The sequence below is a fragment of the Scleropages formosus genome, chromosome 20 (assembly GCF_900964775.1).
Source record: "Scleropages formosus chromosome 20, fSclFor1.1, whole genome shotgun sequence".
NCBI lineage: Eukaryota > Metazoa > Chordata > Actinopteri > Osteoglossiformes > Osteoglossidae > Scleropages > Scleropages formosus.
The window spans coordinates 18,673,520-18,699,907 of record NC_041825.1 but is presented as its reverse complement, the minus strand read 5'-3'; the positions used below and the strand labels follow the sequence as shown (position 1 = coordinate 18,699,907).

General features: G+C 44.2%; 2 protein-coding genes across 3 annotated transcripts; one reads left to right on the top strand and one right to left on the bottom strand.

Annotated features, from left to right (window-relative positions):
- Positions 1–2,115: 2,115 nt before the first annotated feature.
- cygb2 (cytoglobin 2) lies at positions 2,116–12,472 on the bottom strand. The gene is made up of 4 exons (XM_018762177.2): positions 12,275–12,472; positions 11,995–12,174; positions 6,029–6,260; positions 2,116–4,583 (listed from the first exon to the last, which is right to left on the bottom strand). Exons 2-4 carry the CDS (start codon positions 12,135–12,137, stop codon positions 4,419–4,421), a joined length of 540 nt encoding a protein of 179 aa, XP_018617693.1. The 5' UTR covers positions 12,138–12,174; positions 12,275–12,472; the 3' UTR covers positions 2,116–4,418.
- LOC108940190 (scaffold attachment factor B1) lies at positions 6,245–26,275 on the top strand. 2 transcript variants are annotated; one of them, XM_018762175.2, is made up of 5 exons: positions 6,245–6,292; positions 22,949–23,093; positions 24,038–24,302; positions 25,169–25,368; positions 25,594–26,275. In XM_018762175.2, the coding sequence occupies exons 2-5, from the start codon at positions 23,060–23,062 to the stop codon at positions 25,914–25,916; spliced, it is 822 nt and encodes a 273-aa protein (XP_018617691.1). In that variant the 5' UTR covers positions 6,245–6,292; positions 22,949–23,059; the 3' UTR covers positions 25,917–26,275. The 2 variants fall into 2 exon arrangements, with proteins under 2 accessions (XP_018617691.1, XP_018617690.1); XM_018762174.2 differs by having other exon boundaries at positions 23,996–24,302.
- The last annotated feature ends 113 nt before the right edge of the window (positions 26,276–26,388 follow it).

Sequence of the window (26,388 nt, the reverse complement as noted above, 5' to 3'; positions counted from 1 at the left end):
TAACTGTGAACCGCAGATCATTTTCGGTCCTGATCGGGTGTCCCGAAGCATCGCGAGTATTCAGCCCCTCCGGTTGGGTGCCCGACGGATGTCCCAGTACACGATACATTTGTTTTTTGTAACCACTACTCACAAAAACCAAAAAAGAAGGCGAGAAGCTGCATACTCACGGCTTGACCTTGTTGCAGAACCGCCGACGCAGGATGACGGCCAGGGTGGTGAGGACCATGATAGTGGTGCACATGATGTGAGCCCGCTCGTACCCAGCCTGGTGGGCTCAGCATCAGTGGGTGTCCACGGAGAGCAGAGCAACGCGAGCTCTCGGAGCGGTGGCTGTTCCCCGCTGGGGTGTGTACCTCCTTCTGACGGATTAGCTGCGGGATTAATGCAGATTTGGATGCGGTGCTATTGAGGGCAGCAGCAGAGCGACAAACACGAGCCACAGCACGTTGCACGAGCAGTGAGTTCTTTCCACGTAACACTCCAACTTGCCTCCTCTTAACCCTGTTGGGTGTGAAAAACCAGCACCTCTTTTGTGTGTGAAGCCACCCCATTTCACCCCAGCACTCACTCTAGGTTTATCCCGTTATGTTCTCTCAACAGCAGGGAAGAGAGCTGCATAACAGCTGACCCCAGTATATGGAGACGTACAAGAGGCTGACTGATTCCCGTCAGACTAAATTACAAATAAGTCCGAAATGAAAATATTGCGCACTTGAACATTGACATAAAGGAGCTAGCTTGCTGGTTTACATCATGATTCATATCCCCGCTCAAATATAGCAAGACAGGTACCAGCTTGTCTTTAAAAATGTGCGCGAAGTTCGTATTGCACAATTAATTGTTGCGCTTCGAAACATTTCCGAGGGAAACGCGCCATTTCAAACAAACGACTTCTTGCTTTGTAGGAACAGAGTGTTCTCCCATTGTCATCCCATTATCTCGTGTTAGTGTCAACTTCACAGTGTCCTGAGCTCCAAAGCAGAACATTTCCAGCAGCTTTATTATGATGACAGGAGTCAACTCAGAAACCGACGCTTTGGTCCAAAGAACATCAGCTGATACAAGGAAAAAACCAATTATATAACACAGGCATGTAACTCCTAAGCTGCTATAGCATTGTTACTGGTCTTGAGACACAAAAAGTACAGTGAGGCAGCAGAACTGGATGACTGTAGCAAGACGATTACAGACCTCTTTGCTGGTCCTACTCATGTCATGTGAGTATAAATAGGGTCCACGCTAATCTGTAAATCTGCGGAATTGCTGACTCAGATGGCTTGGGGGAGGCAGGAGGCAGTAGGCAAGCACGAGGGGTCAGATTATTGTTAATTCACCGACCACAAATGTGATGGTGACAGAAAGGAGACAGAACCGAGGCTGTGTTAAGTCAATCAAGCAGCCGCTGCGTGCTAAGCGTTGCCGCTGCTCGTGCTGAACTTGTCCTCGGGTGGTGGGTGAATGACTCCCTGGCTGGACCGTCGTTCTTTACCCCAAGAGATCTGTGTAAATTGGGTCCTCCGGCAGCCACGCTCCACTGACAGCGCAGCGGGCGGGAAATATGTCATCGATCTGTCTGCATGTGAAATGAAGCCCAGTGTAGGGGATACCTGGCTACCAGCAGAGGCATGTCATCTACCGTTTGAGAGGAGGGAGATCTGCAGAGGTGGAACAGAATTAGGCATCATTCCGCCATGTGTGGGGGGGTTAAGTAGGCCAGAGTTTGTGGGCTGACTGCTGTGTAAACGCTGCCTACAGACCTGCTTGGTGCCTGCAGGTTGCTTGCAATGAGAGCGATACCGCTGTACGGATCAGAATTTGTACGCTATGCTGATCTATCCGCGGTGCGTAAAGAAACGGGCTTGGCCGTGAGTCTGCTGGAAGGGACAGGGACAGGGACATTTGGCGGGACAAAGGAGCTGTGGGGAGATTAAGGACAAGGCACTCTTCCTAGACAGATATTGTCCATCGTGTCTCAATTTGGCGAAATGCTCTTGAGCTGCAAAAGGTTACGTGTCTAAAGATCTGCGAAGATCAGCCTTACTAAATAGTGGCTCATTCTTACCGAACTTTCAGCAGGAAATAAGAATGACCGACGGCTGCAGATCACCATGTATAATCTGTTTATTGATAATAAGAATTCATTTTGACAGGTCTGCTAAGGTACAAGTCTGTGTTAGACTGTGCAAACATGCTATAACGGCACAAAACTAACATCCTCCAGGAACAATGTGCAATGCTTTTATATACCATAGATTTACATACATGTATTATTTTATATATGATGACTATAGGTACTGTAAACTGTATATTTTATATATTTAGAAAAATATAAAGTCCAGGCTTTGAAATAACAAGACAGGTCACAATAGTAACTTCCACATAAGGCTGTTTAAAAAAAAATATACATCCGAGAATCGTGTCCTGCTGACAGATCTAGCCTACGTAGGACTGTCTGTGAAAAATTACGTAATTTCTGTCTTAGCTCTGCATGTGTATTATTATGTGCTTGTGTGAGTTCATGCTCATCTGTATACGTGTTAAGTTTGTTCCGACATACCCGCCTTTGAGGGCAAACAAATAAATCCAGATGCCAGGCGTATGGAAACCCCGGGATGGAACAGGATTCACAAGACGGTGTGACCGACAAGGAGCAAAGTGTAACGACGTGAAACAGGTGAGGAGTCACGTGTCTTTATTTTACCGCGTTTTCGTCTCTTCTGCTTAGTCCGAAGAGCACGAATCTATTTCGCAAACAGTCATGAAGCTCGCAGTTGTCGACGTTGTATTGTAAACAATAGAGCGTGGTACTTCTGTCGGCACGTGAACAGGGCATGCCGGCGGAAATGACTTTTATGAGACAATCGTATATTTGAAGAGAGAACAGTACGTCGCCATTTTGTGAATATCCATGGCCCCTTTCTCTAGCTGCTACAAAAGCTGTATCGAGAGGATACGAGGAAAGGCGGGTTTTAACACGGGGGTGTCTATGAGACTGGTTGGCTGGCATTAGCCAGGGGCCGGTTTGTAAACAACAGTCGTAGTTAAAGAGTGCACAGCTGCACCCAGTGGAGGTTACATCGCCAAACCGTTGGTCAGGGAGAGTGTACCGTGGTGTGTATACGTGATCTTGAGTAAATAGTTTTTGTATAATAATGCACCCACTTGCATTTCTCCAGTTGGAAACCGTTAACCACGACCTTCTGCGGTGGGGGGGATTCCGAATGGATGGAGGACAGAGGCACAAATCAGGTTAAAGTCCCCCCTCCGCTCCCATTAGCGGGAGGCCAGAGCAGGAGGAGAGGGCGCCTGCTTCCCGTGCGTGGCTGATGGACGAGCACCGGGACTCATTACCTCCTCATTAGCGCTAAACGGCCCGGCGGAGGCGAGCTGGGCCGCAAAGCGAGCACGGACTCAATGCGCTGCATCGAAAAGGACAGGTGGCTCATATTTATAATCAGTGGAATTCGGATACGAAACGGAGGCAAATGTTCAAAACCATCAAAGTGTATTTTTTTTTTTTTGCCGCAGCGCAGTTTGCTTTGTCTTGATTGACGGCATGCCAATTGCATCCACCGCATAAACAAAACCGATTTTATTTGGGGTTTCGCTGAAAACAAAATGCTAAAATGAGATATGGGTCCACACTCGTGTTTTTTAACCTTCCGCATGTGAGCTGTTGTCGTGTAAGCAGCGATTCATCACTAAGCTGGAAAGTATTTTGTTCAAGAACTGTGTCATAAAACTACTGCAGAGTCCTCTGGGTCTTTATACGTGGTCATGTGAGGGAAAGGTAGCTGCTCTTCGATCAAGATAATTCGCTGTCATGGTAATCTGTAATATTATGTTACCCTCCATGGTGTTGGGAATTTTCTTAGCCTCCGGGAGAAATTTGTTTCTGTGAAATGTGCTTATCCCTATGTGTGTTTACGGTACGTGAAAGACGGAGAGCTATGCGCTCTTGAGGGGGAATGGGGAAATGTGAGTTCAAGCGAACAACGGATCCAATCTCCGTAGCCAAATCTGTTATACCCTTCGCAGAATTGGACCTCGCAGAGATTTTGAACGAGGGCGTATTTACAAATACACTCACAAACCATACAGAACAAAGACAACAACCCAAAGGTTACAATTATGCCCAAAGATGTTAAGGTGTGAAGAAGGAAAGGCCCTTGAACCTGGCTGGGAGAAAGAACATATCAGCAGCAGATATTTCTTTTTTCAATTTCCCGTTAGGTCCACAGCTCCTCCCTGTCTCCAACCACCCGACCAAACCACCTGTCCACAATTTTCTCCCGCTTCTTCTCCCACATGGACTGGCCTGTCTGCAGATGCCTGTTTCCTCCAGCAGAAAAACAGTGTTGCGGTGCCGGTTCCCGCACAGCCTTTGCTGGAGCGGCCTGGGTCTGCGCCCCCGGTCAGACGGCGGAGCTGGACAGCTGAACCCATCCGACTTCTGTGTAGGCTCCCGTCACGTGCCAGTACACCAGGCCCATGAGCTTGGCCCAGGCCCTCTGCACCTCCGGGGTGAAGGAGTCAGGGTAATCTTCAGCCAGCACCTCCAGGATCACTCCGCTGAGGATCTGGATTCAAGCGACATGGATAAAGGCAAATGTGAGAGGCCGACAAATGCAATGTAGATAAGGAAAGTGTACAAAACCTATCAAAAAGGGAATATGTGTGCCTAACCAGCTGTCCATTGTAAGTAACGACTTGAATTCCATCGATCCATCCATCGTCGACAACCGCTTGTCTTGAGCGGGGTCGCGAAGAGCCAGAGCCTAACCCGGCAACACAAGGGAGACGGCCGAAGGGGGAGGGGACACACCCAGGACGGGATGCCAGTCCGTCACAGGGCACCCCAAGCAGGGCTCCAACCCCAGACCCACCACACAGGGGGTACCGGCTGAACCCGCCACGCCCCCCCCGCGCACTTGAAGTCACATTGGAATATTTTGCTCCAGTAGTTAATTACGGGGGTGTGGTGGCGCAGCGGGTTTGGCCAGGTCCTGCTCTCGCCCCGTGTTAGGCTCCGGCTCGCCGCGACCCCGCTCGGGACAAGCGGTTTCAGTCAATGTGTGTATGTGTGTGTAGTTAATTATAACTAATACTTTCACCACAGTTTCCAGGTGGTTTTGTCATTCTTAGTTGAAATACAATATATTGTGAGGGTGTGTAAAAGGCAAAGCCTTTCATTGTTGGAAGGCAACATCTTTGGACCGGTTTTATATGTTACTTTAACTGATAGTTCCTTCATCTCTTTTCTCTCTGAAGCGCGCACACACACACACACACACACACACACACACACACACACACGTTTTCTGAACCGCTTGTCCCATATGGGGTTGCGGGGAACCAGAGCCTACCTGGCAACACAGGGCGTAAGGCCGGAGGGGGAGGGGACACACCCAGGACGGGACGCCAGTCCATTGCAAGGCACCCCAAGCGGGACTCAAACCCCAGACCCACCAGAGAGCAGGTCCCGGTCCAACCCACTGTGCCACTGCGCCCCCTCTCTCTCTGAAGCAGTCACATTGAATATAGTACATAAATGCCATGCACAGCAGAACATTATTTAAATTAAGAGCTAGAATTGGGCGGGGGGAGCACAGTGATGCGGCAGTGCAGCAGGTTTGACTGGGTCCTGCGCTCCAGTGGGTCTGGGCTTTGAGTCCTGCTTGGGGTGCCTTGCAATGGACTGGTGTCCTGTCCTGGGTGTGTCCCCTCCCCCTCCAGCCTTGTGCCCTGTGCTACCGGGTTAGGGTTCAGTTCACTGCGACCCTGCTTGGGACAAGTGGTTTCAGACTGTGTGTGTGTGTGTGTGTGTGTGTGTGTGTGTGTGTGTGTGTGTGTGTGTGTGTGTGTGCGCGCGCTGGGATTGGGAAATCAGATGGTGGGGGGGTTGATCACCCAAATCAGTTTCAAGTACATGGACAGAAGTTGCAGTAGCTCTCACTTGCTCTCACTCAATGGTAGAGAGTTCTCCATGACGGAGTTGCCAGGGAGACGCGTATTCAGGGTTTACCTTAAAATACATGGGCTCCACTTTGTGCTTGACAGCATGCGCTTTGCCCACCAGGGCCAGGATGGAGGACACCTTATCAGGGTCCTGGAGGTTCTCCACAACGGAGTTAATGGCATTCATGACCCGCTGGGCATGCTTGCGCAGCTGCAGGCTTCGCTCCATCTCCTCTGCGTCCTCCATGTCCCGGAACTGGCTGAAGTACTGCTTGGCTGAGGGGAAGTTGACAAAAAACCTGTGGGGGGAGAAGAGGAAGAGTGCCTGCAGGTAAGTACGACCCCACGCAGCTGAGCTTGTTTAAGCTGTGCTGCATTCAGCAGCTCCATTTGGCTGGAAATAGACCTGAAAGGATCAGCAAGGCTCCAGCATTTCTGGAATGGGTGATCAAAGCTTTGCCATCTCAATACATTTTCCAGGACAAGGAAAATCAAATATTTGTGCAGTTGCTTTTTAATTCAACTTAAGAATGTCCTAAAAAATACAAATCTATTTCTTCATAGATACTTTCAGGGTACCTTCTGATCATACCCAATACTGCTGCAAGAAAACTGTGCCCCTTCTTTTGTGGTTGCTTGGTGGTCATATTTGTGAGGGATCCGATATCGAAAGCCCGTTAGTTCTTCGTTTTGGCCCCCCTGTGCTGGGATGAGCTCCTGCTCTCTCTCAGAACCGCCGAAGTCCTCCCAGCATTGAAGAAGGTTTTCAAAATCAATTTTTTCCAGAAAATCACTTCCCTCCCGATCATCACATGGCGTGCCACATGAATCTGTACGTATCCTGTCCGACTCTGCGTGGGCAGTTACTTGAGTAATGTGCACCTGCAGAAGGATGATATCAGGCATTCGAGTTGTGCTTTGATAATCTTGTGTTTGTCCGTGAAGCTTTTAGCCCCATGTGGAGTGCACTTCTGCGTACCCTGGATTGCATGCATTTTTGGAAATAAGCGTCTGCTAAATGAATAAACGCGCACGTAAATGCTGATATTGAAATTCCGGAATATGAAATTACTAAGAATATTAGAGAAATCACAGCGTAATCAAAGTGAGTTCCCTCAGACCTTGTGACTTGCTGCCGGCTTATGTACTTTACGTGAAAAGACAACATATTTACATTATATGGCCCCGAGATGGTAAAAAAGACAGTTCTGCGCCTAATGTGAAGTGATTAGCAAACAGCCTTGAGTACTAGTATATGTGACAGGGGACCATGCTCACATGTAGAATGAATCTCCGCTCCCTTCCTGGTGGGGCCTCTTCAGCGCTTTCAGTGAACGCGGCATATGGCTGGCAGATGAAAAGCGAAGTGGCGCTGATGGGAAGGAAATCACCAAGTTGCCTCCTGGGTAATTATGAATGTGCGGAAAAGCAGGGAAAGAAAGGGCTCCGTATTATGCGCTCCGTATTTGCTCTCCGGCTCTGTGCCAGCTAACAGTGCAGGTGGAGCAAGACGCTTGGTTGTGTCACCCTGATCGCCAGCATGACTCCGGCAAGAGGTTTTCTTCTCAGACGGTTTCTGATTTTCCAAGAACTATCGCTGGTAAAGTTGGGAGGATGCTCAAGGTGCCTCACAGACCTGCCACTGTCAGTTTAACGCACATTTTTCACTCCTCTGCGGGTGTTTGGGTGAGCTAGCTTCCCGTGTCGTTTACAGGAGAACGGGGATGTTTTTGCGATCTGGTGTGATTCTCGCTCCAAGCTATTATTCATCTTAGGGAACACCTGATGGTAGTGCTTGTAACGCACATAGTTGAAGTGACAGCTAGCTGCCTTTCCCTTGACCTTCTTCAGAACTGACCAGGCTTTGACCGCCCCTCTCCAATCACAAAGCGCTGGTGTGAATCCACATCTTGTTATACATTTCTCTAACACCCAGCCTCTTTTCTGATGGACCAGATCCATGTGTATATACCTTGCCACCGCCCACATCCCACACTCTTTGTTAGTGTCGACCCAGTTTAACTCATCTGTGCGCTTTTTCACATAGGCACAGCTAACCGACTTTTACTTATTCATTCAGCGGTTTAGACTCAGGCGGCACCACCAGACAGAGGTTCAGTGACACACTCCTGCAGAGGTCAGAGCTTCTCTACTGGACCCCTCATATCTATAGGTTCCTCATATCCCTTCCTCCCTGCATTAGATCAATAGCAGGGAGGCCAACGGCACCGTGTTTGCATGACAACATCTGACATACCGCAACGTTTACTAGCAAGAGGTTTCCTATGACCTCTAAACTAGAGCAACTGCGAAAGACGTCTAAATGCACGATGATGCTCAGGAATCCTTTTAATTTCATTTAGGAGATTGAATTCCTCTTGTAAAATGTCAGGTTTGATTAGTCTCACAGAGGAAGTGCATGTTAAACCATTTTAAAGAGTAGGAGGCAAACACAAGGTTGGTAAAAAATGCTTTTCTGATTTAACACACTGTGCTCGAGAGCTAAACTCTATTCAAGATGAAAGAAAGCATGAAGAGTGGAAGGGAGTACAACTGGCTTTGCAGGAGGGCACTCCTCAAATAAATGAAGCGACCTGTCACTGCATATAAATGGCTTCATTACCACATTGTAATTGTCGCCTTATTAATCCTGCTCGAGTTAATTACAGCGTAAACACCAAGAATAGCTTGAAACTGGTATTTGCAATCTTTTTTTACTTGATGATAATGGCCTTGATCTTCGTCCCGTTCCTGCGAGGTGTATTGTCCCATGAAAAAGCTCAAGCCAAACTCTTTCATTAAGGTTGTTCAAAACGGAATATTTTCTCCTTCCACAGTATAATGCGGGTGCTTTTTAAAAGCCCCAAAATATCTTTTCTCACATTTTATTGTGTATTTTTGAAGCGAAAAATGATTCTATCCAACACACCGAACCGGAACCTTGCAGGACTATTTTATCCATCAGACGCTAACACTGACCAGGTCCATTTTTCTTCGCATACAGTTTACAGTATCCATCTTAAACATTTCCGCCATTTCTCCCTTAGACAAACATGCTTGATGGATGTGGACATTCCCCAAATGCAGGGTGATGGCGCTGGCGTTGGGTCCGGCTTTTAGTCGGTTGCAATGAGATGGAAGAACTGGAAGTGACGGCCCTCTGCCGCTGGCTGCAGGCTTCTTCCCAGAGGTTGCAGATCTCCCTAGCGTATGACGGCCATGACTGGAGTCTGGTTCCTGTCTGTCCCTCTACTGCGGGAGAGGTATGAGGTGGCGGTGAGGCGTACTGGCTCTTTCCCAGCTGGAACACTACCAGGGCCTCCAGGCTTCGTGCTCTCCGGGATAGTGCAAAGCAATGAACGGACTTTATAAATACAGAGGAGTACCGGGAACAAGAGTCAAGCCGTTTTTTACACACAAGACTTGTTGAGCTCCTCTTGTTGTCTTTTCTTCACTCTGTGTTGCCCTTCCATTACAATATGTGACATGTCTACACTGTTGTAACCCCATTGTTCTGCCTGAAGATTGTTCTTTTGTGAATTTCTTCTTTGATCTTTTCTAATACATGGGAGACCATGTTTTATTCATTTCCTCTTCTAAAGCGCTGACTTGAGGGTATGCCTTTTTAATGCAAGTTATCCATTACATAGCGGCATCACCCACTGACTGGAGGAGATCATAGTGACACACACTTGCTACCCGCTGCTGCTGTTTGTACCTCTGGGTCTGTGGACAGTGGAAGGTTTGTAGGTTGGAGGTCTGAGGAGAGGGCGTGGATAAATCTACACAATGTCTAATATTTCTTTCTCTAGCACAGCTCTATTTACGAGCAAAACTAACTTGAGCTGCATGACTACCATATAACGGTGTGTTAATGTATTAAGTCTGGATCATACCAATGTTCCATGTACCTCCTGAGAACATGTATCACCACAGCACAGCATGTTGGATACTCAGAGCAATCATGTCTGAGCATGCTAGGTGTAGCGTCATGTCATGGTGCCTCTTGGCGATTTCAAAAAATGTTTTTGGCTCAGTCAGTTCCTCGCTACACCCTAAGTCATCACTTGGACCTCAGGTCTCATTATAAGGTGTGACACTCAAAGCTGCAAAGTTTACCTAAATGCAATATTTCAGAATAAAATATCTTGCTAGGTGTAATGTCATGTGTGAAATGCCTGTTTACCTTGGACAATTACTTCGCTCTTGCGATGGTTACAGTGGATTAGGCCGAGTCTCCGGGACAATTCTTCATGTTATAATTATTTATATTTTAGGGTTTATTATATACATATTTTTTTAATCAAAGTGGTCCATTAATTTTGTGGATGATCCAACTAAGGACAGCGATCTTTGCATAAGTTGTATCCACAATTTGTGCGAAGTGGAGTGCTCCGGAGTCATCCCCGTGCAGAAGCAAATACTGTTACATCTTTTCCAGCTCTGCTCTTGAGTCATACCAAGGGGTATTCTCAGCATTTTGATCGTCGACTCTGCACTCTCACTGCATCCTCAACTCTTGTCCCAACAACAGGTTTCTGTTGACTCTGTAGCCTATAGGTTGTTATGAAATGAAATATTGCTTTGCATTGTAAGAACATTTCAAGCCATGGCTAAACTCTCTGGTATGTAGAGTGAAAGACTGTCTCAGTGACTGCATTCATAATTACAACCATAATCATGACTATAATAAGCAGAAAAAATTGATGTAATTTCCAGTGTTGACTTTATTGTACATTTACCCATATTGGACATTTTGCCTAACACTGCTTTAACATAAATGAAAAATATTAAGATTCTTAAACTCGCTCCACATGCCGAGGGAAGAAGAATGCCAGAAAGAGGGTTTTAGATCAACAACCAATCTGTGCTTCACTCCAGTGCTTTCATCTACCCCTCCAGGGGATAAATAGTGTCTCCGTGACAGCAATACAGGCACATTCCCATCGTCTAATTGCTCGGAGAAGTGCCGTTGTCTTTCCTCTTTGGTCACACTTCAAAAAGACTGAAGTGTGTAAGCGGCTTCAACGCACACTGTATGTCTCTTCACTTCCATTTTGGAGGTCGCTACAAAGCTCCACATGTGTCCTTGAGAGCGTAGCCCTACCTGAGCATATGAAGTGACCGTGCGCAACATCTGACAACACATCTCCCACCCGATTATACATATTCCATACAAAGCACTTCACTATAGGAACCATATATACTGCATTTGACTAAATACACAAAATGTTCAGTATTTGAGTATTCGTGAAGAATCTACAGAACTGCATAAATACGTAGAGAAATAAACAAAAAATAAAAAGCATTTTCAGCTTTCGGTTTAAAAAAGATTTCTTGAAAGGCAACTTTAAATATTTAACATTTTACTAATAGCTCCTTGTTATTATTAAATTTCGCTCTATTTTGAGTGAATGCTTTTGGGGCATTATTCTGGACTCCTTCCCAGTGAAATTAATTATCTCTGTACTCCATGTGTGACACTGACATTAGTCAAAGACCCGAGATGGAATTTATTTTACAATACAGTTCCCCAGTGGTGTGACATTAAACGTACCGTCCACTAAGACGCTACTCTGCTGTTTGGAAGACGAACATGCTCACCTACACTTCTCAACCGAAAGGTCACCTGTGCAGCGTGGTGCTATGCAAACATGGAGCTTTGCAACCCTGGTCATTTATAATGTCAGTAAAGCTGTGCGGTGAGCAGATCTTTGGCACGCTGAAAACACTGCAGCACACCGAGAGCGGACGTATAATCTGAAGGCATGTGGAAAAAAAAATCTGTCTCCTCCACGAATCTCCCCTTGTTGTGCTCGCCAGCTTCGGCCTGCTTCGCCAAGGCAGGTTTGCATTCTGCCGTTCGTAATGTGCGGACCTTCCCCCCTCCTTCTCCTGCTTTTACACGAGATGCTGGAAGTGTGAATGGCTGTGTGCTTCGGAGGAGTCACCAGTATGTGTGTCTCCGTCTGCATTCCCTGCACGACCCCAGAGCGACACACAAAGTGCAATACTTAAAATAAAGCAGAGTACCTGATGAGGACCGAGACGCCCACGTCTTCGCAATTTTCATAGACCCGTCCCCAGGTGTCCTGGATCATCCCCTTTTCCTCTTCGGACAGCTGGTCCGCACGTTCCCTCTGCTCCATATCTCCGTCTCCTGGCACTTTCTCCATGTGCGACCCCCCGTGGCAGATCCTCCTGGCAGTGGCACTGAGGGGAGCAACGTGGCGGAATATCAAAAAAAAAAAAAAAAAAATCACCACGCGGAGACAGGAGGAGACGAGATCCAGAAAGAGAACAGCACCCCCACCTCCGCCTGCTCCTCTCCCCTTGATCTTTTCTCCCTTTCTTGACTTGCTTCTAACAGCCTCCTCCTCAAACCCTTGCTCTCCGGCTTGGAACCGGTCTTCCTTCCGAACTTGTGTCCTGCTCTTTTGAGGACCTGACAGAGATAACAGCGAGTGCTCTTGTGTCACCCACTCACCCACCCATCTACCCAACCCTCATACTCTCTCTCTCTCTCTGTCTTTCTCCTCGCTCTCCCTCTCTCTCTCAAACATACACACACACATCAGGGTGGCTGTTAGAGGAACGACTCGGCTGCGCCGGCCCCTGGGAGGAACACTCACACAGACATACAGAGAAAGGAGGTGGCTGAAGACCATGGAGACAGACTCAATACGCACGGAAACAACCAGAAACGGGACCGAGCTCCTTTTCTATACCTGCTAACCTGCCAAATACCTTATGAGACTATGTGGAGAGAACAACAATAGTTTCAAAATGATATGAGAACCTTACAGTCTAGTCTAAATACATACAGAATATCCAAAGGTTGGAAAATGTTGTAATTCTGTACTATCTATGGTAGAGGAATTCATAAGCCTATGATGAAAGTTAACAAAATCGCAATTATACTTTTTCTTCTACCTTTTAGCTGTGTCAATCAAGGTCAGCTTCCATTCATGTGTTGTGTTTCATACCGTAGTAGCTCGCAAGAGGTTCTGCTTCAGTGCGAGTCTAGGTTTTATTCACAAGGCCATTTCGAGAAGCAAACAATAATTATGTTCATAGTCATGAGAAAAAAAGCAAAAGCCTTCTATTCCAGCCCCAGCTCTAGCCTGAATTTTTCTAACATGTATACAGGAATCACACACTTAGCTCTCTTCCATGTATGTTGTCTTGCATATCATTGACAGTGCAGTGTCACTTTTGAAAGAAAATGCTTCCCAGCTATGGCTGGCAGTTGTGCAAAAATCAGCCATGTCAGCACGCGCCAAAAGGCTCATAAAAATCGACCATAGAGCAGCAAACCTAAGTTTGAGTATTAGATGAAATGCACAGTATACATCCCCACCTAACTGTGCATCCATTAATTTATCTTAAATATAATGACATTTCAACAGAAACATTTTTTGCAGCGGGTTTAGGTATCATATAGATATATAAACTTAGATTTTACACAAAAATGACACCTTAGCAACCGATGTGGATCAACATGATGACACGTTGTTTACAGACCTATAATTTCTCCATATTTTTTAATTTTTTCTGTGTGCCTGCACTGCCCACGCAGTGAAACCTCCAGCGTTAAATCAACTCTGTTTATGGTTCTTGCCCTTCAAAATATACAACCCCCAAAGTCCTTCTTACTCTCTCAGAGTGAATGTAACATCGCTGAATTTACTGAAATATCAGCGCAGAAACAATGTTTGATTACTAACTGGGTTGACTTCGTGCCATTATTTGTAGAGCGCTCCAGTTACTGGGAGCGAACCTTCCATCTCGACACACCCAGGATTACCAGAATTCCACCGGTATCCTTTTACCCTTTTTTCAGAAACACTTAACATTCTGTTGACTGATTTCCATTGTGCCTTTGTTTTTGTTTTTGGTGTCCTTTAATGACAGGTTAAAAATGTAGAGAAAAGTGAAAATAGCAAGAAAATTCAACTCAAATACATAAATGAAGGCAAGAAAGAAGCAGCATTTGCAAGCAGTTCCTCCTCCCCTTCTTTGTGTAATCAATCTCCTGCAGCGATAACTGGAATTTGAGCCTTTGTTCATAATTAACTCAGCCTCAGAGGCACAATCTGATGCCGAAGTTATAAAGGTAAAAGTGCACCTGAGAACAGTGTGCACAGAGGGGTAAAACTGGCAGTTTTAGCAGTTAGGTCACTTTTAGCACTATGAAAATCAATGGGGCGCATATGAACAACTCTTGACAAGCGAAGGAGAATGCTGATTCCAAAATGATGTTCTCATTCTGAAAGATCGGCTGATATTCGGTTAAGAAAGGCTCCACTTGGCTTTATCATGACAGAAGCAGTTGCTTTGCAGAGGAAGATCTGAACGCTGATAAACTTTCTGTCTGCAGGAAGAGAGTCTGCACTGACACGCTTATTATGCAGTAGTCTTTTCAAAAGCGCGCTATTCATATTAAAGTGTCACTGTGAAAAAAAGGAGAGATGACAGATTCCTGCAGAAGGCTCAGCTCTGCAACATCCAACAAAAAGCACCACAAGGCTGCAAGATTTAAGAGGGACTTGAGAGGGATTTCTGAACACAGAGGCCGCAGTTACTTGGAAACGCGTGCACCCGGCATCTCCGCTAGACTCTATACCAGCGAAAGTGCAGCTCTTTTCGGTTTGAACTTCAAGGCTTCCAGGCCATGCAGCGCCGTAGCTGAGATGACAACAATTAAGGGCCCTAGAGAAAAGAGGTCGAATGAAAACCTATCTCTGATTTCTAGAGAATTTTCTAATGGACATCAAATGTTTGTTTGGAGTGACTAATTGTGACGAGTCAAACACCAGGGCAGGAGAAGGACCTGGAGCATAAAGAATCTCTTTATTACTGTTGGCTTGTTGCACACAACCTGATCATTGTGTCCATTCGGAGGACTTCAGCATTAAGTTGATGAATTCGGATTGTTTGTATTCGCATTGGGTGTTTCGAAAAATGTCAGAACTCCAGTTTTTATAAATTTCAGATTAATGGATTAATTAGGGGGGACGCGGTGGCGCAGTGGTGCAGTGTGTTGGACCGGGTCCTGCTCTCTGGGGGGTCTCGGGTTCAAGTCCCGCTTGGGGTGCCTTGCGACGGGCTGGCGTCCCGTCCTGGGTGTGTCCCCTCCCCCTCCGGCCTTACGCCCTGCGTTGTTGGGTTAGGCTCCGGCTCCCCGCGACCCCGTATGGGACAACCAGTTCAGATAGTGTGTGTATGTGTGGATTACTTGATTATTATATAAGATTAATTTTATATTAAAGGTCAATGAATTTGTCAGCGATAAGGTACAAATATTAGGTGAATATACAGGTGGGGAAATAGGTGGAGAACTAACACAATTCATACCCACTAGATTCATGGCTTGAAAACATTTTGGGCAAACTGCTGTCTGTCTTCTGAGGAACAGCACCTGAAATCAGATGATTACACTCAGTGCTATAACCTCTCTTCTGCTTTCACATGCTGTGAAGATATTTTCTGAAACTGCTTTCCTGGACCTCTTTGAGCAGGTCAAAATGTCAAAATTTTTGACAATGCAAATAACCCCTTCTCCTCAAAGCTGACTTTGGGTTTGAACAGATGCCTACATATTCTTGGAGATGCCTCAACAAAATTCAACCTGTTTTAGAAAAAAGTATCTTGATGTTACAGATGCTGGGGAATTGAGATGCATGTGTTTTTTAATGCTCATCTTTGTACATGGGATCTGTATTGAGTTCATGGGTCCGGAGCCAAAGGAGCATGCTGATAACTGCTGCGAATGCTTGTTTTTCTACCAGCTGAGCTCTTCAGTAATTATTCTTCATTCAGCTGTTAATTGAATGCATTGCATGAGTTAAATAATGCCATCAGAACATCTTTGCTCCTTCTTGGAATTATGTCATACAAGTACTGAACTGGGCGTGGTGGTACAGCGGGTTCAGCTGGTGCCCACTGTATAGCAGGTCTGGGGTTTGAGCCCTGCTTGGGGTGCCTTGTGACAGACTGGCATTCCGTCCTGGGTGTGTCCCCTCCTCCTTCGGCCTTGCGCCCTGCGTTGCCGGGTAGGCTCCCACTCACTGCAACCACCGCTTGGGACAGGCGGTTGTTGACGATGGATGGATGGAAGTCCTGAACTGTGTGTACTGGGTTATTGCACCATGCTTGAAAAAGAAAAGCCTTCAGTTTTTATAAGGATGAAGAAGGTAGAGATCTGCTTTGCCCTCTGCTTTCTGGAACTTCCCATGAAGGTTCAGTGATGTTTACATCCAGTGACTGGGAAGTCATGGAAGGCAGTTGACTTCATACTGGTGTTCATGAAACCACTCTTAAATTTGTTAACACTGTGTTTGGGGCATTATCATAGAATATGAGAACTTCATTAGGGAACAGTGTTTGCACTCAACATGGACTCGTATTTCTTGATGATTATACACTGCCCGACCAAAAAAAAAGTCACCACCTGGATTTAACTAAGCAAATAGGTAAGAGCCTTCCACTGGATAATTACTGCAGTGATTAATATGTTTCAGCTGGCAACAAGTTATTAAACCCTAACTGATGCAGTGAGTAGCTTCTCATTTCTGAAACAACCATGTCGGAAGACATATCCTGTGGTCATGGAAAAGCTATAACTCTGTTTCAGAAGGGTCAAATTCCTGGCCTGCATCAAGCAAAGAAAACAACTAAGGAGATTGCTGAAACTACTCAATTTGGGTTAAGAACTGTCCAATGCATTATTAAAACCTGGAAGGATAGTGGTGAACCATCATCTTCAAGGAAGAAATGTGGTCGGAAAAAAATCTTGAATGATCGTGATGGGAGATCACTTAAACGTTTAGTGAAATCAAATCGTAAAAAAAACAGCAGTAGAACTCACGGCTATGTTTAATAATGAAAGTAAGAGCATTTCCACACGCACAATGCGAAGAGAACTCAAGGGATTGGGACTAAAGAGCTGTGTAGCCTTAGGAAGACCACTCATCAGTGAGGCTAATTGGAAAAAAAGGCTTAAATTTTCTAGGGAGCATAAAGATTGGACTCTGGAGCAATGGGAAAAGGTCATGTGGTCTGATGAATCCAGATTTGCCCTGTTCCAGAGTGATGGGCGCATCAGAGTAAGAAGAGAGGCGGATGAAGTGATGCACCCATCATGCCTAGTGCCTACGTCTAAGCCTGTGGGGGCAGTGTTATGATCTGGGGTTGCTTCAGTTGGTCAGGTCTAGGTTCAACAATGTTATGTGCTGAAAAAATGAGGTCAGCTGACTACCTGAATATACTGAATAACCAGGTTTTTCTATCAATGGATTTTTTTCTTCCCTGATGGCACGGGCATATTCCAAGATGACAATGCCAGGATTCGGCCACCGCAGAGTCCAGACCTTAACCCCACTGAGAATCTTTGGGATGTGCTAGAGAAGACTGCGCAGCGGTCCGACTCTCCCATCAATACAAGATCTTGACGAGAAATTAATGCAACTCTGGACGGAAATAAATGTTGTGACATTGCATAAGCTTATCGAAACGAGGCCATGGAGAATGCTTGCTTTAATCAAAGCAAAAGGCGGTACAACAAAATATTAGAGCGTGTGACTTTTTTTGACCAGGCAGTGTATAACCATGCAGAGCAGTCAGTGGATCTAATGACTTCTATGAGATGCCTTCCCACACTGTTACAGGCCCGGCCGCATTTTGTTTTTGAAAATTTTGGTGGATTAAAGATTTTGGTAGATTACTGAGAACAGCCGTTCTGTGGGCGACATACAGATACAGGTACAGCCTTTGTGGTGTGCCTTGTAAAAACAAGTGAGGATATCGCATTTACATTGAAATGACTTGCAATTTCTTCAGTTTGCCTTTGGCATTCTTTCCTTATAAAAATACATTTCATGTTTCTGTTCAATAGGCAGTTCAGTTATTTCTGCTCTATATCCATTGTCTGAATCCTAACAAACCCAAGATGCAGAACTCTACAGTTTTACACTGTCCAGCAAATAGGTTACGGCACTGATGTCATTTATATATGCAGCTTAGAATACTAAATTGTGTCAATACATCTGGGACACATTTCAGCTGAAAGTGGTGAGTACTAAATACAAGTACTGGTATTCGAATGTCTTGGGTGAATGGTGGTTTGCAGACTGGTGGCTTAATGAGTAGTTTTACAATGGGTATGATTTTGTTTTGTGCAATTGTGAGTGGAATAGCAAATTTTGCATCAACTATGTGGCCTCTTTGGAGCTCTGTTAGTTGCCTCTTCAGGGTAAATACCTTTGTCGAGGTTTTACAACAGGAGGTGTGATTCAAACCTAAGTCCTTCAGCTACATGGCAGCAGTTGTTACTTTATTTACCGGAGCAAATGGACCTCAGTTCTTTTTTAAATATTTGTTCATTTATATGAAAAAAACACATTGATTCCTCTGCCAATGCTTATGTCGATTGAGATCTGAATTGTGTGATATTTTCAATGAAACCGGTAATTTGTTTCAAATTAATTAAAAGCGCAGCTGCAACACAAACCTGCACATAAAGGAAGGAGCAGACAAGGGATTGAAATCCCTTTAGATCTTAGATGTCAAGATTATATTCAGGCTTTGAGCTTTTACTTAATACTGGGATAATCAGAACTTTTCGCTGCTAGTGAAAAAGCTTCTGCATATTTAATTGAAAAATGATTCGATATACAGTTTAATTTACACAGTTCCAGCATTTGAAATATAACACCAGCATAGGTCACATTTAATACTTATTTTGTGTGCAGTGTCAGGAGCTACCACGTGCTGCTGATTATGTCTTGCTGTTTAATATAAGAAAAAGGTGTTAACATTTGTGGTAATTTGCTGTGTTGAGCTCAAAAGTATGCAAACAGAGGAAGGCAGTGGATTTCCCTAGCAGCAAACTGATGGCTCTTAGAGGAGCAAGATATTGAACAGACTATGTGAAATGACTGAAGAGTTTCAGTGTCTCCTTTGTGGATTGACAATAATAAATATTTGATCTTTTTACATGCTGGAGAGGAACCTTCTCAATTCCTTCTCGAAACTTGCCTGATTTTGGCCTTTTCTCTAAGCATACTGATGGGCAAGTTGGAGTTTTCCCCACTGCCTATCAAGCTGTCATCCCTCAGCACCTCCAGGCTTCCTGTTAACCCAAAAGTTATTTCAATCTAGTTTTAGTTTCGCTGTTTTGTTTGGTTTATCTTTGGAGATGATCAATGATAACATTTAAATAGCCCTGATATTGTACAAATCTGTTTGTGACACATTGCTATTTAGAAAGATCAGTCCTGCTGTAGTGGGGGAACTGGTACCTGTCCACCACTTTTTACATCCCAGCATCAGCATCTCAGAATGGTTGACTTGCATCTGAAACCCAAAAGCCACACTTCCACTATTATCTACACTCTTATTTCTACATCTGAATATTTCTAGAAGGTGCTCTGGTAAGAACATACATCTGGTCATCCTCTAACCTGGACCTGCAAATAATTTCATAGATAACAGTTATATTTCCAGCCCTATTCTCTTGCACGTTTTCCTGGACACTTTTCTGCACTATCTAAGCAACACAAATTAATACTGTACTAAAATAGTACCTCTATGTTCCTGAAAATACAAGTAAATAAGAACAGACAAAACTCATGCAAGAATCTCCTGCAAACTCTGCTTAACTGTATGATTTAAAATGGCACAAATGAAAATGACTGTCTACACTGGGACAAACAGGTAGTGAGTCAGTAAACTTTTCCGTTTCATGCTGCTGTAATGCTACGGAAGTCATAAATAAACATGTTGTCATCTTCAATTAACAAAACACATCCGCAAATGTTCTTTCAGAGCAGCATGGACTCCTCAGACTAATAGATGAAAGCCTATCATTATGATTAATTAGGCTACAGTTATTATTTATACCACAGTAAAATTCGGCTATTATGTAGCCCAGAGGAGCAGGGCACAGCACCACTAGCGGGTATTAAAGTCATCTGATGGCCCTGGTAGTGTGGTGGGAGGAAACAAATGAGCTGCGCTCAGTTTACATGAAGGGGAGTGTATGTGCACCTGTGTTTGTGTGTTTGGGAGTTGTCAAGCTCCAGTTATGGTCCAAGTAAAATCCTGCTCTTGGTGACGTGTGAAAAAACATAATGTTAAATTTTGTTATGAAGCAGAGAAGTAACAAAACCTGCTGAAAACCTGCATTACCTCTAATTATTCTACTATGAAAAAGCAATTGGATTACTGAAATTTTTAAAAATTTTAATAGTAGCACATCATTTCATGTTATGGTACAGTAGGTCAACAAATATCCATCTGACATACATTTACAGTTACACATAAACCCAATGTTGTAGTGTAAGTGTTACAACTGGAAAAAATTCAGTTGCCCATAATGCCCTTCTAATTAGCATATTACAGGTATGCAGGGGTGGGGTGGTGCAGCAGGCTTGGCCAGGTCCCGCTCTCTGGTGGGTCTGAGGTTCGAGTCCTGCTTGAGGTGCCTTGTGATGGATTGGAGTCCTGTCTTGGGTGTGTCCCCTCCCCCTCCAGCCCTGCGCCCTGTGTCGCCGGGTTAGGCTCTAGCTCGGCGTGATCCCACTTGGGACAAGCGGCTTCAGACAGTGTGTGTGTGTGTGTGTGTGTGTGTGTGTGTGGGTATGCAGTACTGCACTTCATACCACACTGGGCATTCCATGTTTTATTTGTTTTGTTTGCCAACATTGCTATTGTAAAACTATGGTCTGACAATCAAAGACAGGTCATATGATAGTAATTTAGGCAGTTTAACAGCCTATAAGGTACAAAGAATCATCTTTATCTTCTGTACTCCCCGAAATTATTGGCACTCTTGATAAAGAAAAGCAAAAAATGCCGGATTAAGTTCAGTTTGTGTTTTATGAAATGTGTCCTGTGCTCAGAATTTTGAACCTGCTCAGCAATATGAGAAAATTATATTATTTATTGTGATAAAAACACAAAATCATTTTTATCCTGAAAAAGATTATTAGTATCACTGCGTGTTGTTGAGATAACAGCTTTGAGTCCCTAATGTTTGATGAGTTGGGAGAAAAAACAGCAAGGGATCAGAGATATTAACTCATAACAGAATCTCTCCAGATCCTTCAGAGTCCTTGGTCTTCACTTGTGGGCTCTTTTCTTCGGCTCATCCAACAGGTTCATGCCAGGGGACTCATGATGAACCATGGCAGAAGCAGTCACATTTTGATCTAATATTTTTGTATTTTATGGAATCCTTGATGCTGAATATCCTGACAAGCTTCCCAGCACTTTTGGAAGAAAAACAGCCACATGGCAGCACAGATCCACCACCATAATTCACAGCAGGGATCAGGCTCGTTTCTCCATGGCCTCAACTCTTTATACACCAAACCCACCTCTGGTGTTTGTTGCCAAAAAGCTCTGAACAAAGAATCTAATCAAAATTCCAGTTGCGATGTATAATTTTAGGGCAGAGGTGTTCATTTGGAGAGCCTTCCAAATAGCTGGTTGGCTTGGAGGTGGCATCTAATTGTAGTTTTGGGTACTTGGTAACCTCAGGGTGCAACCGACTTCTGCTTTCTCCGGCTGTGAATCCCGTGAACCTTGTAGATACTTGCCCCTTGAACCGTCCTTTTCACTGAGTGTGGAGACAAAATACACTTGTGACCACTCTTTTTAAACTTCTTAATTATTACCATAATAGCGAATGTTGGAATTTTCAAAGAGTTACTGCCCGATTTTTTTGAAAGACTTATGAAACAACCTTTCTCTAATTTTTCTCATTGTATATCCTCTGATCTTCCCCATGTTGACGGATAACAAAAGGAGTTTGGCCTTTGTGACATCGGAACTGTAATAAGAAAGGGGGGAAAAAAAACAGGCCTACTGTCATGAGTACTTTACTCATCATTACTTTTGCACAAGTGATTGTTAAATCTTTTGCCTTTATTTATATCTATGAATTGCTGCAAAACCTCACTACATGTTATTACCGTTATTCAGATAATAAAAGTAATATAAAAGTACACTTTCAGCACATTTTCTGAAGAAAGATGATTTTTAACATATTTTAATATAATGATTTATATATATATATATATATATATATATATATATTGTGAGACTGCTTCTGGTACCCAGCACACGTACAGATGGTCCGATAGTGTGACTGTTTCACAGATACTTCGCACCTTCACCTTGTGTCCATTTCTCCCAGTAAGACACTTTAATAACACAGAAATGTTGCATTTAGAGGGGCATATTCTAAATTTAAATTTAAAAATGTGTTTTTAAATTATTGTCCTTTACGATAACAATTTTTAATTTGAAGATAATGCTGTGTATATGGGAGTACAAGTTACGTGTTTGTTGTTCGCTTCTACGTCGTCGTTCACAGCACTAGTAGTAATGAAGTCGCCGCATTCAAATATCTGTATAAGCACGCGCGCACACACACACAATGAGCACTGATGTTCTTAAAGTTTTCAGCTAACTGAATTAATATTAACTCCTTTAGGAAATGATAAAACCTACTATTTTAAGTTTTGTGATAATGCCATGCTCGAGATGTAAAGAGTGCTGTGATTGGTTAAGGGGGTAGCGCGAGGACGAAAGATGAAGGATCCGGGTTCTTTTTTTTTCAGAAGAGCGCGCTCTTCCTCAAGCCTCGTGTTTGTTGTCGTCATAAACATGTCATATACAGTATACACACACTGTAGATATAACCAGTATTGGTAACATATTAAGTAATCAAAGATGATTTGATGACATGACTTTTAGGTAATATTAGTGATGCTTTAGCGTTGTACAATCAAGAAGCCCTGTATACGAATATTAGCAGTTTATTTGCTGTGTGTGTAAAAAAAGTAGTGTAAGCTGGACACGTTCTCCTTCCTACTCTGTACGGTACTAGAGCGTTTCGTTGAAAGTGGACCCTGGCTTGTGTTGCCCCCTGCTGGACACTCCGAGGACACGCACCCCATTACATCTCCACTTTTGCCAGATTTCCTGAGAAGTTGAGTTACACGTCAGAACGTAACCTGTACTGGTGAGCGGACGTGTACTGTGACCTCAGCAGTTCCTGCGTATCAGCTGACCCCGCATACGAGGAGACATGGAACGTGTAGCGGAGATGCCCAACAACGGCGGTAAGACCCCCGACATGAACACTAACGTCTGACACGAATACGATTTGATATTTCATGTCATATAAATAATTACACAGGCAAACGTGCCGCTTAGTCGGCTGCAGTTTTCGCGCGGGTCCAACAACCGCGCGCGCGCAACACGAAGTGCTGACTGTCCTGCGTGCGCAGTGCGAGCGCCGCAGCGTTGCTTAACGTTTGCCGTTTGCAGCCTTTTTTTTCGCAGAACGAGGGCGGCGCGTGTTTGTGCGTCTCGTTCTGCGACTTTTTAAGCTCCGGTCCCGAAATACGGACGTGCGCTGATTCGCTGAGCGCTCGTGCATAATGCTGACACGCCCGCGTGTGCGCGCGCGCTCGTCAGCGCCAGTGCTGCGGGCCCTCGCTCGCGCGCACCTGTGTTAACAGCTTAGCGATTCGTCTCTTTTCCTGTTGGATGAAAATAATGTCAGAAAAACAAGTTTTTTTTTTTTTTTTTTTTTTTAATAAAAATACCATTTATTCTTAAAAAATCGTTTTGGATTAGGATAGCTTGTTGCACGGTGTTGCATTGATTGTGTCACTTGAAGGTTGCCTGTTCCAAGACCAGCGAAATGAAGTATTAACCCTGACAAAGGCACTTATTCTGAATTGCTGCATTGAAATGACCAACTGTTAACTATTATACTAAACTGATACAAAGAAAAAGTCAAAACAAAAACCAACAGAATGATGTTACACATATGAGCTAAATATAAAACATAAAAGAATAGCAGAATAGAGTTTTGAACCTCCAGTAAACTAAGTTATTATGTGCACACAATAACCTTTTGTTCTAGACTTTCAGTATGAGTATTTTTCATATTTGATGACCTTTGTTTCCTGTTTATTCTTTGCCTCTCTATTTATGAGTTTGGGGGCTCGGGCAGTTCTGAGTCTCCCCCATCGTCTGTCCCTTTCTCCGCCCACAGGTTTCTCTATTGCTGGCCTTTCCTCCACGCCACGCAAGAGACAGGTGCGCTTCTCGGCCCGCCATGATATCCTGCTGCTACGGGAGGTCATTGCCCAGAACCCCTTTGCCTCCAAGGAACCAGGCCGAATTTGGGCCAAGGTGGGCGAAATAATCACGGCGGCCCTGCAGGATGAGAGCTTTGAGGTGGACGCCAGGCGCTGCCGTGAGAGGACCTCCCTGCTGCTGGATTATTATAAAAAGCAGGACTTTGCCAGCCTCCGCAGGTTAGGAAGCTCCGTATGGCCTGGACTTCAGCTTCCATGCGTTTATCACTGGAAGAGTGTATAAGGGGAGCTGTGTATGGGAATGCATAGAATAATTGTTTTGCTTACTATAAACACCCGTTTGGCATTAATTAACTTGTCCTGGATGCAAGTGTCTGTAAAACAAGACTGGAGAGCTTGAAAACAGCACAGGGTAGTGTGTGGTATTTATTGTGATTTGGAAGGCTATCATCAACACTCACAATTTATTTTAATATTCACTATACTTAATTATATTCGTTAACTCTAGCCCTGTCATGTATACAGTACCTCACAAAGTTACCTCATATGAACAGTGGAATTTTCTTAGTGTCTGAATATTTATCAAATTGGTTCATTAATCCACATAGTTGTCATCCCAATATACAGTGCTTCTGGAAAGTATGGGAATCCTACAGGGATGGTAATTATTCTTGTATAAAATATTAATATAAATGTATAGTATCTACATCTTAAAATAAACTTATAAAGTGAATAAATGATTGATTTGCACAACTGGTTCTACCTTACCTACTTTGTTTAACCAATGGAACTTGGGGTTTTATTTATATTTGCACCTGCACTACTTCACTACATGCATGATTTCCTCCAAACCAATATGTGAAATTGGTAATTACACACCTATGTCACATGAGAAAGACTTCTCATTAAATAACCCTTTCGTGGTAAAACCAAGGGACACAAGGGGTTCACACACTTTCAAGCAGCAGTGTAAGTGCTAAAGTAACAGTATACAAAAATAAGACTTTTATATATATCTAATACATTGAATAAATCACATCTTATTTTGGTGAACCAGTGAATAAGCCCTTCCTTTCTACTTCCAGGTTTGGAACTGAAAGGCTGTACGCTCAGAAGGAAGACCTTCTACATGAAGTTCTGGAGTTGGAGGCGGAGAAGGGCCTTCAAGGGAGTGGTGAGAGCAAGTACCAAGATGAAGAACTTCGGAAGAGAGCAATTGAGGAGCTCTCACTAGCAGAACCGGACAAGCCCAGTGTGATCGCCAACCAGACAGTCCCTCCTGCAGGTGAGGAGACTGGGAGCACGGGATTTTATTACCTTACTTAAGAAATTTGTTTGATGGTAGAGACCAAAATATATTTCAAAAGTACAAATATAAATTATGGTGGAGTCAGCAGTTGTGCCTGTGACCTATCCTTCAAGATTAAAGATGACTGTGATATGACACAGTATAACCCAATACTGTTAATGGTAGTTTTTCATAAATCCATTCTGTACTTTGCCACTCCAGTGGCCCCCACTCCAGACCCAGAGGAACAGGAAGAACTGGTGGACCTGGCGGCTCCCACAGCCAAGCGACCATGCCAGTGCTGCTGCCAGACCTACTCTGAAATCCTAAGCTTCCTGGAAAAGCGCTCAGAGGCAGAGCAGCGCTTGCGGGAAGAGGAAATGGCCTTGCGGCGTGAGGAGCTTGAGATCCAGAGGAGCAAGATTGCCCTGGAGAGGGAGAGACTGGGTGCAGAGAGGAAAGAGCGGGAACGGCGCTTTGAGTTGGAGAGCCAAGAGAGGCAGGTCATCCTTGACTTGCTCAAAGAGAAGGTTCTCAAAAGCTGAGACGCAGCAGGATAAAGGAGCAGACTCTAATGGAACTACAGGACAGAGTATCACCGAGTCTTTCCAAATGAGTGGATCTAGCCAACTAGGAGTAGCTTTGCAAAATAGAGTTGGTTTGATATGAGAAAGGACTTTTTTTGAGCATGTCTGTAGGAACCTTGTATGAAAGCTGTGTTTTTCAAGTTGCCGCACTGTTGCATAAGGGCTCTAGCAACCATGAAGAAAAACCTTTGTCAGGCAGTAAGAGAGAAGCCATGTTTCTCCGCTACTGATAGAAGCAGAACTGCTCACTTACATTTTTGCCATAGTGATATTAATGTTCAGCAATGTCAGTGTACAATAAATTATATGTACCTTTACTGTAGTTTGATAGCTTGTTTATTTTAAAAGTGGCAAGGACTGGAAAAAAAAAGAGGCTCAGCTAGATATGCACATGTAAATTCAGACATTCTTAAAATGTCTGAATTTTCAG

Coding starts and splice junctions, on each gene's coding strand:
- cygb2 (XM_018762177.2), bottom strand. CDS start 12,137: ATGGAGAAAGTGCCAGGAGACGGAGATATGGAGCAGAGGGAACGTGCG. Junction 6,261..11,994: donor GGCGTCTCGGTCCTCATCAG/GTACTCTGCTTT, acceptor CTCCCCCCACAG/GTTTTTTGTCAACTTCCCCT. Junction 4,584..6,028: donor TGGAGCCCATGTATTTTAAG/GTAAACCCTGAA, acceptor GCTTGAATCCAG/ATCCTCAGCGGAGTGATCCT.
- LOC108940190 (XM_018762174.2), top strand. CDS start 23,060: ATGGAACGTGTAGCGGAGATGCCCAACAACGGCG. Junction 23,094..23,995: donor GGAGATGCCCAACAACGGCG/GTAAGACCCCCG, acceptor GGGCTCGGGCAG/TTCTGAGTCTCCCCCATCGT. Junction 25,369..25,593: donor CCAGACAGTCCCTCCTGCAG/GTGAGGAGACTG, acceptor TTGCCACTCCAG/TGGCCCCCACTCCAGACCCA.